Below are 16,236 nucleotides of genomic sequence, written 5' to 3' on the forward strand. Positions count from 1 at the left end.
CTTATAGCGGGCTAGAAGAAAGGAGGTGTCTTATAGCGGGCTAGAAGACAGGAGGTGTCTTCTAGAGCCCTAGAAGACAGGGTGTGTCTTCCAGTAGCCTAGAAGACAGGGTGTAGAAGGCGGGAGGCGTCTTCTCTAGAAGGCGGGAGGCGTCTTCTCTAGAAGGCGGGAGGCGTCTTCTCTAGTAGACGGGAGGCGTCTTCTCTCTGCCTAGAGGACAGGTCGCGCCTTTTCTGCGCCTAGAAGATTGGTTGCGTCTTCTCTGTGTCTGGAAGACAGGAGGTGCCTTCTATATTGAAGAATACTGGGGACGTCTTCTGTCCGCATAGAAGACTGGTGACGTGGTGAGAAGACATTAGGTGTTTTATCTGCCCTAGAAGACAGGTCCCGTCTTCTCTTCGCCTAGAAAACAGGTCTTCTCTGCGTCTAATGAGAAGACATTAGGTGTTTTCTCTGCCCCTAGAAGACAGGTCGCGTCTTTTCTGCGCCTAGAAGATTAGTCGCGTCTTCTCTTCGTCTGGAGAACAAGTCTTCTCTGCGTCTAGAGGACAGGTCTTATGTACGCCTAGAAGACAGGAGATGTCTCCTCTACCCCTAGAAGATAGTAGGTGTCTTCTCTACGCCTAGAAGACAGATCGTACCTTCTCTGTGCCTGTCCGCTAGAAGACACCATCACCTGTCTTCAAGCTAGCGGTCTAGAAGACAGGGGGTGTCTTTCAGACAGCGGTCTAGAAGACAGTATCTTCGATCCGCCTGTCTGTCCGTGGTGTCTCCTCTACGCCTAGAAGATAGGAGGTGTCTCCTCTGCGCCTAGAAGACAGTAGGTGTCTTCTCTACGCCAAGAAGACAGATCGTACCTTCTCAGCGCCTGTCCGCAGAGCTACCGGTCTAGAAGACAGTGGGTGTCTTCCAGCTAGCGGTTTAGAAGACTGATGGTGTCTTTTAACGGACAGGCGGTATCTTCGATCCACTTAGAAGACAGGTCGTGTCTTCTATCCGCCTAGAAGACAGGAGTTGTCTTCTGTATTAAGAGGTGTCTTTTCTCTGCTTTATATACATAGAAGATTGGTGGCTTCTTCTATCTATATAGAAGCCGCCTAAATGACAGCTGGCGTCTTCTAGTGACGTAGAAGACATTTAGTGTCTTCCGGCGGCCTAGAAGACAGTGGGTGTCTTTGATCCGCCTAGAAGACTGCCATTTTCTTCTAACTAAGAAGGAGGTGTATTTCCTCCTCTTCTTCTGGCTTCTTCCATAAACATAGAAGACTGGTGGCATCTTTCGTACGCTATAGAAGACTGTAATTGATCCATCCTCTACCCATATAGTCATCTTATACCCGCCTAGAAGACAGGAAGTGTCTTCTGCCATCTTCTCTTCGTCTAGAAGACGGGTTGAGGAGTCTTCAAGCGGACTAGAAGAACGGATGTGTCTACTTGCGGCCTAGAAGACAGGATATGTCTTCTACAAGACCTGCCTACAAGACAGCCGTTTTCTTCTAGCAGCGTCTTTTGTACGCATAGAAGACTGTAACTGAGTGTCTTATAGCGGCCTAGAAGACAGGAGGTGTTTTCTAGCTCCCTAGAAGACAGGAGGTGTCTTCTAGCGCCCTAGAAGACAGGGTGTGTCTTCCAGCAGCCTAGAAGACAGGGAATAGAAGACTGGAGGAGTCTTCTCTAGAAGACGGGCGGCGTCTTCTCTGGAAGACGGGCAGCGTCTTCTCTAGAAGGCCGGCAGCGTCTTCTCTAGAAGGCCGGCAGCGTCTTCTCTAGAAGGCCGGCAGCGTCTTCTCTAGAAGACCGGCAGCGTCTTGTCTAGAAGACCGGCAGCGTCTTCTCTAGAAGACCGGCAGCGTCTTCTCTAGAAGACCGGCAGCGTCTTCTCTAGAAGACCGGCAGCGTCTTCTCTAGAAGACCGGCAGCGTCTTCTCTAGAAGACCGGCAGCGTCTTCTCTAGAAGACCGGCAGCGTCTTCTCTAGAAGACCGGCAGCGTCTTCTCTAGAAGACCGGCAGCGTCTTCTCTAGAAGACGGGCGGCGTCTTCTCTCTGCCTAGAGGACAGAAGACAGGTCGTGTCTTCTATCCGCCTAGAAGACAGGGGGATTCTTCCGGCAACCCAGAAGACTCGGGGATTCTTCCGGCCGTCCAGAAGACTCGGGGATTCTTCCCGCCGTCCAGAAGACTCGGGGATTCTTCCGGCTGCCCAGAAGACAGGGGGATTCTTCCTGCCGCCCAGAAGACAGGGGGATTCTTCCGGCCGCCCAGAAGACTGGGGGATTCTTCCGGCCGCCCAGAAGACTGGGGGATTCTTCCGGCCGCCCAGAAGACTGGGGGATTCTTCCGGCCGCCCAGAAGACTGGGGGATTCTTCCGGCCGCCCAGAAGACTGGGGGATTCTTCCGGCCGCCCAGAAGACTGGGGGATTCTTCCGGCCGCCAAGAAGACTGGGGGATTCTTCCGGCCGCCAAGAAGACTGGGGGATTCTTCCGGCCGCCCAGAAGACTGGGGGATTCTTCCGGCCGCCCAGAAGACTGGGGGATTCTTCCGGCCGCCCAGAAGACTGGGGGATTCTTCCGGCCGCCCAGAAGACAGGGGAATTCTTTCGGCCGCCCAAAAGACAGGGGGGTTCTTCCGGCCGCCCCGAAGTCAGGGGGATTCTTCCGGCCGCCCAGAAGACAGAACACCAATTTTTTATAATAATTTTTAATAAATACAAATAGCCATTTTTTTTATAATTTCCCCCTATTTTCTTTCCAGGCATAAGTCCCGATCTAAATAAATATGTACCCAAGACGAAAGAAGATCTTTTGGAATGGTCATTTATTGCACGTGGCCTCTATTCGATAGAACATTCCAATCCCAAGCATAAAATCGACTCAGCAATGCGAGAAGGCCTTGAAGATGTTATCACCGAAGTTATGGAAAATATCAACAACTATTCGCGACAGAGGGGACGGGTCATTGAGTTTCGGGAACTTTTGTATGGCTACACCCGACTGAACACCCTGCATGGACAAGATTTGATATTGGATTTGTTATTGATTTATAAAAAATATCGTGGCAAAAAGATGACCGTTCCGGTGAGGCGACATTTGTATGTGCAAAGGGCCTTTACGGGCATTTTTGTGAAGGAGTTCGAGGAGGATTTCTACAACACCACATTGCAGAGGAGTGAGTGGAGCATTTGTTGGTTTTTTCGATGTGTCTAATTTTTTTCTCATTCTTTTTAAGGCTTTTTCAAAAACATTTTGAATCAGGGTGTGGAGAAGCTAACCAATCACTTTTCATTGCCGGGCATCTTGCCTTCATCGCGTACCTCTGGTGTGGGAGCCAAGTCCAGAATTGTTTTTGTTTTACCCATTGCTGGCCGCTTGGCTACCTTCAAACGTTTCTTGGACACCTATGAGCAGGTGGCCATTACGGAGGATAAAAATTGTGATTTACTTGTGGTGATCTTTGGTAGCCAAGATGAGGTGCACGACCACCTGGAGTTGTTGAAACAATTGAAAAGTCGCAATATATATCAACAAATCAATTATATACAACGCCAGGAGGAGTTCTCTCGTGGTGTGGCCCTGGACACAGCTGCCCGTTCATCTTATATCCAGGATGATAATATCATACTCTTTATCGATGTCGATATGGTCTTTAAATTGGAGACCTTGCAGCGAATACGCATGAACACCATACAAGGTAGCCAGGTGTATTTGCCGATTGTCTTCAGTCAATACGATCCGAAGCGACAGCATCAAGAATACATATCTCCCGAGGAGATCACAAATGAATCGGGATATTTTAGACAATTTGGTTTCGGAATTTGTGCCATTTACAAATCCGACATTATGGACGAAAGTATAAATGGTTTCGATAAGGACATTACCGGCTGGGGTTTGGAAGATGTGAAATTTTTGGAGAAAATTGTTAAAAACGGCCATCAACAGAATTCGTTTATGGTCAATACGGCAGAGGTGTCGGAGGACTATAATGCCAAGGCTGCCCAGCTAAGGCGTCTATCTATATTTCGGGCACCCGATCCAAGTTTGGTCCATATCTATCATGACATTAGCTGTGATGTCAATCTGGAGGTGGCCCAATACAACATGTGTCTGGGTACCAAAGCCAATTCTCTGGGCAGCACAAAACTCATGGAGAACTTGTTCTTCGACAATGTGGACAATTTAGATTTTATTAAAGAATTTAATCGTCGAAAAGAAATGAGATGAGAGTGCGAGAGAGAGAGAGAGTTTTAAGCTAATCTATGGGGGGCATAATTTTAACTGAAAACAAAATGGGCGGTATTTTTTTTATAGAAATTATATTTAAATTAATTAGTTTTGTTAATTGTAATTAAAAAATTGTTGCATTGTAACGGTTAAGTTCACTATAATTAAATTGTTTTCTAATTGCATTTTGTTGCAAAAAAGACATTGCACACAAGAGACGAGAAAGAGAGCGCGTTAAATGCATTGGATATTTTGTTTAGAATATTATGAATTTATTATGTTTAGATAAGAGATCCCATAAATATCATCTCTAAAATCTGAAGCTTTCTAGAACCCAAATGGCCTAATCAAGGACGGGACCTTCACCAATATAACACGACAAAATTAAATTTAAAAAAAATTAGAGGAAAATGTCTCCATTTTTTAATAGTTAACAATTACAAAATAATATAACTTTTTAGAAAGGAGAAACTGTAATATTGCAGGCCCCAGACATCGTTAAAGACCATAGCTTATTTCAATAACAACCCAATTATATGTATTTCAAATAGCACCTTCAAAATAGCTTCATTAAGTTTTGAGAAAGGAGATAAAGCTAACAACCCTGCTGAGGAAAAGTTCTTCAATCTAATTATACCCTCAGCCATATGGCTGAGATATGATACGGCCAAAATGTGCCTCATCGAAATAACGGGTTTAGAGCCTAGGTCTCTTTTTACCAAATCCGCTTCAGCACATTTGGAGTCGATATAGCGATGTCCGCCCGTCCATCCGTCTGTCTGGATGGATGGTGCGCACAAGATCTCACGAAGGGAGCATCCGATTTGATCCAAACTAAGTACATCGTAAAACTATTGTCAAACCTAGATCGAGTTCGGAGTTGGGCAATATCGGTGTACTCCATCTGGTACCTCCCACACAAAATGTCAACGTATTCAAAGAAAATAATTTACTTCACAGAAAGAGAGAAAGGATAATTCGATTTTGCAAATCCTAATATCAACTTTGCAAATTCTAATATTTGCATCAGTGCTAGGTCAGGTGGGAAAATCGACAAAATTTTGAATAAATATAACTCTTATAAAATGTGATGAAAGTATCCGATTGTTTTCAAATTACACACATCACAATATATTTATTTACCCAAGATCTGGTGTGAAGATGGAATATATCGCTCCACTCCTTCTGGTTCCTCCCCCACAAAAGGTCGAAATTTTCATAAAATATATTTTTTGCACAGATAGAGAAACAATAATCCAACTTTGCAAATCCTAATGTTTGCGTCAGTGCACTATCGGTCCACTCCATCAAGTACCTGCCCTACAAATGGTCAAAATTTTGAATAATTACAACTCTCATAATATGCGATGTAAGAAACCGATTGTCTTCAAATTTCACACATCCCAATATTTTTATTAACCCAAGGTCTGGCGTTAAGATGAAATATATCGGTCAACTTATTCTGGTACTTCTCCCACAAAGGGTCAAAATTTTGAATACCCTTGAAGCTCATAAAACATGAAATTAACATCCGATTCCATTCAGACTTGGTACATCTCAATATTTCTATCAACACAAAATCTGTTTTAAAGATGATAGAGATCGAACCATTCCTTCTGGTACCTCCCTCACAAAGGGTCAATGTTTTGAATAAACAAAACGATCATAAAATCAGAATTAAGCATGCGATCCTCTTCAAATTACACGCATCAAACTATTTTTATTAACCCAGGGTCTGGTGTGAAAATGGGATATATCGATTCACTCCTTCTGGTACCTCCCCCACAATGGGGCAAAATTTTGAGAGTCCACGAAACTCATAACACGCGAAATTAACATCTGATTCCATTCAGACTTGACACATCTCAATATTTCAATCACCACAAGATCTGTTATAAAGATGATAGAGATCGGACCATTTATTCTGGTACCTCCCCCACATAGAGTTCAAGATTTTTGAAAAACAAAACGATCAATGCACCCGTAAAAAGCATTCAAATCTCTTCAAATTTAACACATCCAAATATTTTTCCTAACGCAAGATCTATGGTGAAGAAGATATATTTCTTCTTCCGGTAACTCAATCACAAGGGGTCACATTTTTCAATACTTTTATCTGTCATAACATGCGAAACACATCGGCTATTTTCTACAACTATTTATCTAATTTATCGAAATTTATGATTTCGCATAAATTTTAAATAAACGAACATTTACTGAGGGTATACTTCTGTCGGCAATACCGACTGATGATTTTTCACTTATTTTTATATAGACTTTAAACACCCCTCCCAAATATCCCATTAGGCCATCAAAGAGTTCAAGAAAAGCTGCCCAAACTCAAACGAGAAATAAGAATTAATTAATCAAGCTCAAATAAAATAACAAACTATGAAATATCTTTTAGCTTTTTAAGCTAAACAAATCACTAAAGATTTATTTAATAACTCTAAGGAAGAAAAACAAAAGTATTAAATATTGACAATAAATTCATTAGTTTAGTCATAAGGTGGCAACAACAGATCACAAAACCAAACATTATTTTCCCTGTTAATAGTAAAAACAACGAAATATAGCATTAAGTAGTTTATAAGTAACTATAGAACTTATTAAATAAGTTTACTACTTCGTCACATATTTCGTCAAAATAGAATAGAAATAAAAAGGGATAAATGCATTTGTTTAATGTAATTATGTTGTATTGTCTCCATTTGTAATAGTTCTTTTTTTGATTTCTAATGTATTTAAAAAAATACGATATTCTATATATATTAAGTATTATGTGATATGTTTGTAAATGGAAAATAACAAAGAAAAAAATAAATTACATTATGAAATTAAAATAAAGTTCGGATTATAATTTGTATAATTCATTATTTAAAACCATATTGGAAAGAATTCAAATTTTCTTAATTAAATTCCACAACTTGGCGTTTGTGAATATCAACTTCACAACAAATAAATAAAAAGTCTTAAATATATTACATATTTGATAAAAATTGACTCTTCAAACTAATTTTTTTTTTTTTTTTTTGAATTGGAAGCGAAAGTAATCCTTCCTTCGTATTGGGCGAATCCTTTCAAATTGAGAAAAATAAATGTATTGGGTATTCGGGTATTCTTTAAAGGTGCAGATGCAATTAAAGGTTTTTTACTGGCTTAAGTCAAAGGAGTTTTAGGTTGACTTAGTTCAGTTTCGTTGACTTAGTTTTAGGTTGACTTAGTTCTCGTTTGAAGCCAGCCAATGACTTAAAGACTGTAAATAAGCCTTCTAAGTATTCTCATCAGGTTTTACAGCGGATACAAAGCAGCGTAGGGAGAACATACATTAATTTTAGGACGAAATGATTCTTAGACCACCCAACACCAAATGTTCTCTTAATAGGAAGACAGTCAATAACTTCAGCCAGTAAAAAGACATACAATTAAGGCCTTTATCGCATCTAAATATTTACATAAATTCAACCGGCTGTATATCTAATAGAGCCAATGTTTTATTAAGAATTTCTCTCACAGCTTTAATAAGATATATCCTAGCATATACAAAAGGCATTAGTTGATCACGTTTTTCCTGCAAAAAAGGAGGAAAAAAACAATGATATATTTAATAATTTAGATTTTCATAACTTACAGTCAGTATTCGTATTCTTCTATAGTAAACACTAAATATGGCAACTAAACCATTTAGAAAACGTATAATTAAATGTGTCGCACAAATGCCACGGTCCAATTGTTCCAGACAACGATCAATTAAATCAGGAAAACCAGCCAAGTAGGCAAATACCAATTGCCATTCTTCCTGAAAGTAAAAGAAGGTAGATAGATTAGAAATTAGATAAATAATATAAAATTCGCATCTCAATCTGTAGGACCTAGATTCGTAGTTGCAATTGCTTGAAAAATGCTGAGAGTTTTGACGGTTATTCAGGTTACTGAAAAGAAAATCTGAAAACCCTCAGCATCTTTAAAGTAATTACAACTGTACTGCGAACAACACCTTAAGTAAAGGATTTGAGAATAGGACTATGGATAGACCTTAGCTGCGCAAGTATGAAGGAGTTCGTCTTGGAAGAAGTCATAATTGCTGGAGGTTATTATTTTGACCAATAATGCGGGATATTTCATACCGGTGCAATGCTTAGGGTAATGATTGAATTTGAAGGAAATCGAACATTGATATCCAATTTTATGCGAAATCATAAATTTCGTTGAATAACATATTCATATCAGATTTCTGGTTAAATGAATTATTTAGATTCAGTAATTTTAAAGAATCACCGACTTGTTTCGCAAATTATGACATAAAAATTGTGACTTTTTGTGGGTTAGGTGCCAGAAGGGGTCGGAGATATATTATCTTCGCAACAGATCCTGCGTTAGCAAAAATATTTGGATGTGTGAAATTTGAAGAGGGTTGGATACTTATTTCGTTTTTTTTTTTTTTTTTTTTTGATAGTTTGGTTTTTCAAAATCTGAAAACAAGCTGTACAATGTAATCCCTAGGATCTTGCTTTAACAATATGAAGAATCCGGTCGTATACCTTCTAGGTGTGACCAATGTTTTTTATGTCGGTCAAATCTTTTGACTGGATTCGAATTAATTGTTCTCACCAAATAATTGGATAGGGTAGACCTTACCAATTATACAACAATATTTAAAGATTCCCAATGAAATTCCCAATATTGTCTATATTATCATGTAGACACCAGATAGAAGAATGAGACAATTAATCCAACGACGAAATAAACTTACCTCTTCATTAAGTAAATTCCAATCGATATCACTAATCTCCGGCATAGGTTCATATAATCCTTGCTCAATTCTCTGTTCAAACGTTCTCAGTAATGTCTCAAGCCTTGCGGAATTGTAGAGGATAAACGAAGCACCCTTTGTGCTACCCTGTCCATTGCGTATTATCTGCACAGGACTTGTGTGTTTAACTTCAAGTAAATCAACGGTTACAGCGGCAACACCCAAACGTTCCATTAAGGCACAAAAACGAGCATCTTGCTTTACACGCACTCCATACTTGTGCAAGGCCATCAGACACATGTCATTTGAACGCAAACTAAAAAAATTGGAAAAAGCATTATACTTATTTGAATACAAAGTTACTCATTACTTAACACTTACCCTATATATTCCTGGGTAGGTAATTGGCAAATTTTCCCATTGGTGGCGGGATCCGTAACTAGTCCACACTTTATATTAACACTGGAATCGGCATTCAATCGGCATTCTGCTGTTACTTTAGAGGCAACACTGAGAATATTTAATTTCAATACAGAATTTCCCTCACTTGGGAGGGTTTCTTCTTTATCCACAATGAGCCAACGGGAGTAGGAGAGTAGTTTTTGTAAGGTTTCATACATAAGTTTTGCTCGGTAAAACGAAAGGTCTTCTCTCCTCAAGCCATATTCTTGTAATGGTAACAGTTTAACAAGACGGCTATCACTTTTTCGTAACGTACCATAGCAAGCATCACTCAAAACCTTTTGAATCAGTAACCTTATTATGGCAGGTCTTTGCAGGTGCAAGTGACATCTTTCTTGTCCTATATCTAATTTGGCAATAGGGAACGACCACGATTGGGCTTTATTTATGAACTCATTTCGTACATCCTGCTGTTGGGGATCATTGAGCGCATTGATTTCTTCCTCTTTTACTTTGAATCCCTTTGTAATTTGAAAATATTTTTTCCAAATGTCCGGCTTCAAGGGAAAACTTATGTCGCCGTTAACCGCCAGTTTTTCATTGTGAATTCTGATCAAAGTAGAGGCGCAATGACATTTTTCCCTTGCCTCGTTGTTTTCGGGGAAATTAACAAAATGTCTAGTTATATTCGTTAGTAGAGTGTAATAGGGATTTTCCATTTTTTCATTAATTTCTGTTTTAATTTAATAAAACACAGACTTCCAACACACAACGAACTAGGTACAAGGAATATTACCGCGACATGGCATGTCTGAAACGGAAAAATTGAGGGAAGACACAGCAATAAAAATGTGTAATCAAAACAAAGACCAAAAGCTAGAAGATTAAGAGTTCAAAATACAGTATTCACTGAATGGAACGACAGGAATTAGATGCAGATATTTTGCACCAGTAAATAAATCTTGGTGATGTAAAAACAATCATAGGCCCGTTTTCATATATTTACTTTATAGTCCGGTTTTGTTAATCCTTAGTTTAGAAAAAACATTTTCGAGCGTTTGAATACATTTTAGTGTTATTGTCATATTATCAATATAAAATATAGTAAACATGAATTCAGTAAACTTTACAATAAAAGATAAAGGGAAGATAGCCTGACCTTTTCCTTATCGAAGAGTTCCTATTTAAATGAAACTTGTAATAATGGAAAACAATTTATTTGTCTGACTACATTTGATCTGTTCCAGAGCTATAAGAATGTACATTTTTTACTACGATTACTGATTTCCCCTTTATGATACGAAAAAATTGGAATTTTTCAAATGCTACTTTTTTATCAATGATAAGAGATATGCTCAGTTTAAATGTGTCTTTCCAGAACAAAAATTGAGGCCCAACGTTGCATTCCACTTTGTCAAATTTTAATGCATAGAAAACAGGTTCCCATATCCCATCCATGGTAGAATTAAGAAGGTAAAGTCAAGCAATCATATGTTTACAATTTGTTCAAAATTATTCGTTTGACGACATCTCATTGTCAAATTGTATATTCATAAATCCATTGTACACAAATCAGAGATGGGAACCTCTTTTTTATTCAGTAAAATTTTGACTAGGTAAATTACAGAAAACGCAGGGATATACTTATTTGAAATGACTTTACCTTCTTAATTTTACCATGGCTTCTACCATGGTACAATAAAAAGGTTAGGTAGAGCTCCCAGCTGATTACAATTATTTTCTAAGTTTGCCCGAATTCTGCCAATTTTGTGAATGTATTTTTTGTTTTGAAAAATACAAAAAATAGTTTCAAAATCAATGATTGGAAGAAGGTTAAATTGCGGGGCAGGCATTAATAATATTAACCAGATTTGCCATGGAATTGAACATCTAGGATCATATTTTCGAGAGAACATCATCTTTTTAGGCTATTTGACTCAATTTAGTAATGAAATAAATATATATCAAATAAATCAAAACAACTTGTTGCCTGTAATTTTGAATAATTCTGAAAGGAAGCGGGCATAGCCTTAGGGCTGTATTTCTGTAGTTTTACGAAGCTGTTCTACCTCCTTCTTGCTTCTAGCTTCACTTTGACTGGAAAATCGAATTTCAACAGTTCATTTTATTGAAAAATCGAATTTCAACAGTTCATTTTTTTCAACAGTTATTTTCTCCAACATTCCTATCACAAAGTTCTTACTATACATTTTATAAAATAATAATAACAGAGGCTCTTGCACGAAAACATAAGCTTTTTTAAACGCTACTTTCCGTAGATTTTAAAATACCTTAAAAACGCATAGAAAATATTGTTCAATTGAAACTTTTGAGGTCGGACTGTAGTAATTATTAAACAGCTGTTTTTATCAGTAAAACGCCATCGGGACACACGTTTTCTTTAAAGTTTGAACCTAATTACTTGTACAACAACTGATGCGTGCTAAACAAAGAGGCACTCTCAAATCATAACTTTGACAATTCATTTCCACCCTTCACCCGCTTTATTTTTCACACACAAAAAATGGTAACTTACATTTAAACTTGATTAATTTTATAAATAAAAAGCACTTTATATCATTGTAGGATGGAAGAATATCGCATAGAAGAACGGCGTTTTGCAGTGCTCTCATTGTTGTGCTGCTGGCAGCGATGGTTGAATCATACGACAAAGAAATGACTGTTCACATTGATGCGGGAAAGAAAGAATGCTATTTCCATCCTGTGAAAGCCGGTGAAACAATAGATATTGAGTATCAGGTAATCGATGGTGGACATGGTGATTTGGATATTAGTTTTTCGCTAGCCGATCCCATTGGACTGATAATTGTTAGTGATTTCAAAAAGCCGGAGAATATACATCGACACGATGTCCAGAAGGAAGGTGATTATCGTTTCTGCTTCGATAATACGTTCAGTACATTCAATAGGAAAACGGTATTTTTCGAGTTAATTGTGGAAAAGGAAGGAGAACAAAATCTTGGAGACGATCAGTGGAATGATGTTTTCGAAGGTCTAACACCGGAAGAGTTCTATGAAATGAAAGTACAGGATATTATGGATTATATTGGACGTATACGTATGCAAATGACCAAAGCTAGGCAAATACAGGATATGTTAAGATCTCATGAAGCTCGTGATCGTAATTTGGCAGAATCGAATTTTATTAAAGTAAATACTTGGTCATTGTTCCAAATATGTGCCATGATTGCTGTGGGCTTGCTACAAGTGTTCTTGGTACGCAGTATATTTGACACCAACACCCGTATGAGTAAATTGTGGCAACGTATGCATCTGTGAAATTCAACCCCATAACTCAAAATATTTGGTTTCATCATTGTTTTGTTCATGGCTTGGTCTCCTTCGTCTCAGTGTAGCTCTCATTCTGTCTTACCAAAGATTTTTTTATAATATTTTTTTTAATGAAATTCAAATCGAATCAGGGTATTAAAAATGTTCCATATATATTTTTTTATGATTTCGCAATGGAAAAATGTAAGAATTCTCCCACCTTTTTTGATTTATTTAGGCTAAAGAACATCTTGATTTAGTTTTTTACAACATTTTCAAGAAAAAAAAAAAACACACTTGCCATCACATACATAGATATTAAGAGCAGGTATATAACAAAAACGAAGTCTCATAAAATCCTAGAAAATATCAGTTTTTTAATTTATTGCGCTGCGCAACTTTGAACATTTGCCGTTGTGTTCTGTTATCAAAATTGAAAATCTCCATTTGGCATTTTCTTATCTTGAAGGCCGGTTTTCATGTTCTTTGATAAAAAAAATTAGAAAATTGACATGTAAATGCTGAAAGATAAACATGCTGGCAACTAGAAATTAATGTCTGCAAATGTTTTATTTTGCCATATAACATTTTACATTAAGTATAGTTAAAATACAAGTATATAATTTTCTGATTGTAGTTAATTTAAATGAACTATAAAGCAATAAAAAATGAAAAATTATCAGCATTTTAAGTTGGAGGTTTTATTGAAAGTTACAAATTCTTGGCATACTTTTAGGCGCAACATTTAATGCTTTGGTTATCATATATTTTATCGGAAGTAAATATAACTGGATTTTTAAAACGTCATAGAATGAAATATACATCATGGAATACCGCGTTTTCAAAACAAAACTGTTCAAATATTTTCAATCAAATTAATTATCAATGCCGCAGTTATGCTGCCCAACCAACTAAATAGAGCACAGTTGGTATAAAGATAAAATTTCAATATTTTCCTTACTTTTTTAAAAAGGTCAATATTTGACGTAGGAAGACACAAGTCACTAAATAACAGCTAAACAAATATTCAGAAAAATATTGTAGTTTCCGAAAAAACAGACTCACACAATCATAGAACACTTGAGCAAACAAAACTTTGGAAAATGAATCAACAATATTTTGATTCCCTAATTAATGACGATTCACAAAAGCATAAAAAACATCTTCAATAGACACAGTTGGTTTTAAAGAAAAAGGCACCTAAATGGAAACCGGTTCTATTTAAAACGACTTGGACAGAGTATGTTGGCAAGAAACGTGTTGCTTGGCAAAATTTATCTTAATCATTTTACCCAAATATTCAAAAAAGGTCAATAATCTTTAAAGTATTACAAAATCGAATAGACGGCATGTAGACTAAAAGAGAAATAATAGCTAACTTGTTTGGGGTTAAAATCTGCGATTTTTCTTTGCTTTTGCGTGAAAAGAGCGCAAAAAGGCAGTAATAATATCTGTAGAATAAAACTTATGGAGGTCATCTACAGCGTTACATTCATACCGTCTTGTAACGTTTGGAAAACTTGGAATCTGTTATTATTTATTTCAACAATTTTATATGAATTTTTTAAAAGAATAAATTGTTGAACTAATTTTAGGGCATTTCCGCTATGACAATACGAAAGTCAATGCAAACTAAAAACACCTTTCCAAACACATTCTTCCTATTTTTGTTTTTTTTTTTTTTTTTTTATGGAAAAATGCGAAATTTAAAAAACACATTTGGAATGGTGTTTTCTTCACATGCTCTTCATTTGTTTAAAATCTAAATTTTTTGATACCCCTCGATGTTTTCGACTTTTATTCAAAAGGCAGGTCTAAGAGATATGTTCATTATCCCAATTATGGACCATATTTCCTTTCATAATTCGAACGACATGTTCATTCTTCAATCCAAAATAAAACAACTTTTTTTCGTATAAAAAATGTTACTAAACTATTTTAATAAAAAAAACTTAGGAGGAGGAAAACACAGGACTTACAATTAAACAAAATTAAATTAAAGCAAACATTCATTTACGAAACGCATCAAATTACATACTTAATATAAATATATAGTCACCTATGTATCTTTCTTAACAATAAAGCCTAGTTGTTGTTTCATTTTTTTGTTTTAAGTTTAGTCTTCGAAAGTCATACGTCCTGGACCATGATTTTTCATATATCTTCGATATGATTTATAACGTGGATTCTCGGCCATTTTCTTTTTCAGTTCTTCCTCTTCTTGGATGCGCCATTCTTCGAAATTCTCCTTTATCCAAAGTTCCAGACGTAAGAACTCCTCAATTTGTTTATCCTCTTGAGAGTTGAATTGATGTTGGCCCATTTTCATGTTTCGTCGTATCAAATACAATTTCTCTTCTCTGCCATAGGGTTTCTTGCAAATGGTAAATTTCCATGTCCACATAATGTTCCACCATAGCCACTTGGCCAGGGTATAGGGGAATATAATTATTTGCACCCACAGGACATCCCATACTGTTGGCTTGGCACAACCACCTTTAACATCCATTTTCTCCTCGATAACTTTAATTATGATTTTTTCTATTTCCTCTTTTTGATCGGCCTTGGAAAGACGATTCTTGCCCTTTCGATTGTGAACCTTCTCATTGATTTCATCTTTGGCAATTTCCAAGGCTTTGTTGCGATACTTGGGCACTGTGGCAAAATATTTGATGGCCGAGTCATAACGCTGCCAGCCGGAGTAGTATTGTATAACCGAAATAATTGTCAATGTGACAATAATAACAATTCTCACATCCACCTTGGGAGCCACTCTGCGACGATAGTAGCGATAGTAATGGGCATAGTATTCATCGGGATTGTCCAACATATAATCGTAATCTGTGCGAGAGTCGTCATCTTTTAGAATTTCATAGGCAGTGGCAATGGCTTTGAATTGTTTCTCAGCTTCTTTCTTGGCTTCCTCTGTGCGATGCAAATCCGGATGATGCTTGCGAGCTAAGACGCGATATGCCTTTCCAATTTCCGACTTGGAGGATTCTCGTGTAACACCCAGAACATCATAACAATTTTGTTTTCCACAATATAGACCTTCGAGGAGACCCAAACACACGGAAGGCAAAGCTAGCATAAACACCAGGCTCAACAGCAGGTGGCGGTGGTAACGTGGAGGTAACATGGTACGTCTTTCTTCGCTTAATCGTCACACAAACATCAACTTCAACAACAGGTATAAATCATTAAGACCATTTATGATGATGGTCTGCCACGTTTATCGTTCGCTTTGTTGGATTTCACTTAGAACCCGAACTCATTGACCGGCAGTTTGACTAGCTGGCTTAGACGGAACGAACGAATCAACTTGTTGCTGCTCACAGCTCTTCTTCACTACTAATGATTTGTTTTAAACAATTAAACGAAAATTAACATTTGGTTGACAACAGAGAGAGAACTGTGAGGAGGATACTGTGGTCGGGCGATGTTAAAAGAGATTGGAATTTTTTGGTTTTTGGCCCAAGAACCAAAGAAAGTGAAGAAAGCTGCAGACTATGAAGTCGCTTAATTCAAATCGTTGACGTTCGCCGCTGCTGCTGTTATCAACGGCGTCAAT

The 16,236-nt window shown here is 37.5% G+C and overlaps 4 protein-coding genes across 5 annotated transcripts in view; 2 read left to right on the top strand and 2 right to left on the bottom strand.

Moving 5' to 3' along the window:
- LOC101896570 (chondroitin sulfate synthase 1) overlaps positions 1 to 6,607 on the top strand; it is a 64,744-nt gene extending 58,137 nt beyond the window's left edge. For both annotated transcript variants that reach the window (XM_059129355.1, XM_059129356.1), the window contains 2 exons: positions 2,754 to 3,167; positions 3,228 to 6,607. In XM_059129355.1, the coding sequence (XP_058985338.1) occupies positions 2,754 to 3,167; positions 3,228 to 4,219 (1,406 nt within the window). In that variant the 3' untranslated portion in view covers positions 4,220 to 6,607. The remainder of the gene's footprint in view (positions 1 to 2,753; positions 3,168 to 3,227) is intronic.
- Positions 6,608 to 6,616: 9 nt separating this feature from the next.
- LOC101898684 (uncharacterized) lies at positions 6,617 to 10,243 on the bottom strand. The gene is made up of 4 exons (XM_059129357.1): positions 9,354 to 10,243; positions 8,973 to 9,288; positions 7,851 to 8,018; positions 6,617 to 7,790 (listed from the first exon to the last, which is right to left on the bottom strand). The coding sequence occupies exons 1-4, from the start codon at positions 10,091 to 10,093 to the stop codon at positions 7,671 to 7,673; spliced, it is 1,344 nt and encodes a 447-aa protein (XP_058985340.1). The 5' UTR covers positions 10,094 to 10,243; the 3' UTR covers positions 6,617 to 7,670.
- Positions 10,244 to 11,770: 1,527 nt separating this feature from the next.
- Positions 11,771 to 13,356, top strand: LOC101898337 (transmembrane emp24 domain-containing protein 5). The gene is made up of 2 exons (XM_005189162.4): positions 11,771 to 11,901; positions 11,961 to 13,356. Exons 1-2 carry the CDS (start codon positions 11,899 to 11,901, stop codon positions 12,672 to 12,674), a joined length of 717 nt encoding a protein of 238 aa, XP_005189219.1. The 5' UTR covers positions 11,771 to 11,898; the 3' UTR covers positions 12,675 to 13,356.
- A 1,222-nt stretch (positions 13,357 to 14,578) lies between these two features.
- LOC101898162 (dnaJ homolog subfamily C member 25 homolog) lies at positions 14,579 to 16,183 on the bottom strand. The gene has a single exon (XM_005189161.4). It carries the CDS (start codon positions 15,802 to 15,804, stop codon positions 14,782 to 14,784), a length of 1,023 nt encoding a protein of 340 aa, XP_005189218.1. The 5' UTR covers positions 15,805 to 16,183; the 3' UTR covers positions 14,579 to 14,781.
- Positions 16,184 to 16,236: the final 53 nt, after the last annotated feature.

The sequence above is a fragment of the Musca domestica genome, unplaced genomic scaffold (genome assembly GCF_030504385.1).
Source record: "Musca domestica strain aabys unplaced genomic scaffold, Musca_domestica.polishedcontigs.V.1.1 60, whole genome shotgun sequence".
NCBI classification, from domain to species: Eukaryota; Metazoa; Arthropoda; class Insecta; order Diptera; family Muscidae; genus Musca; species Musca domestica.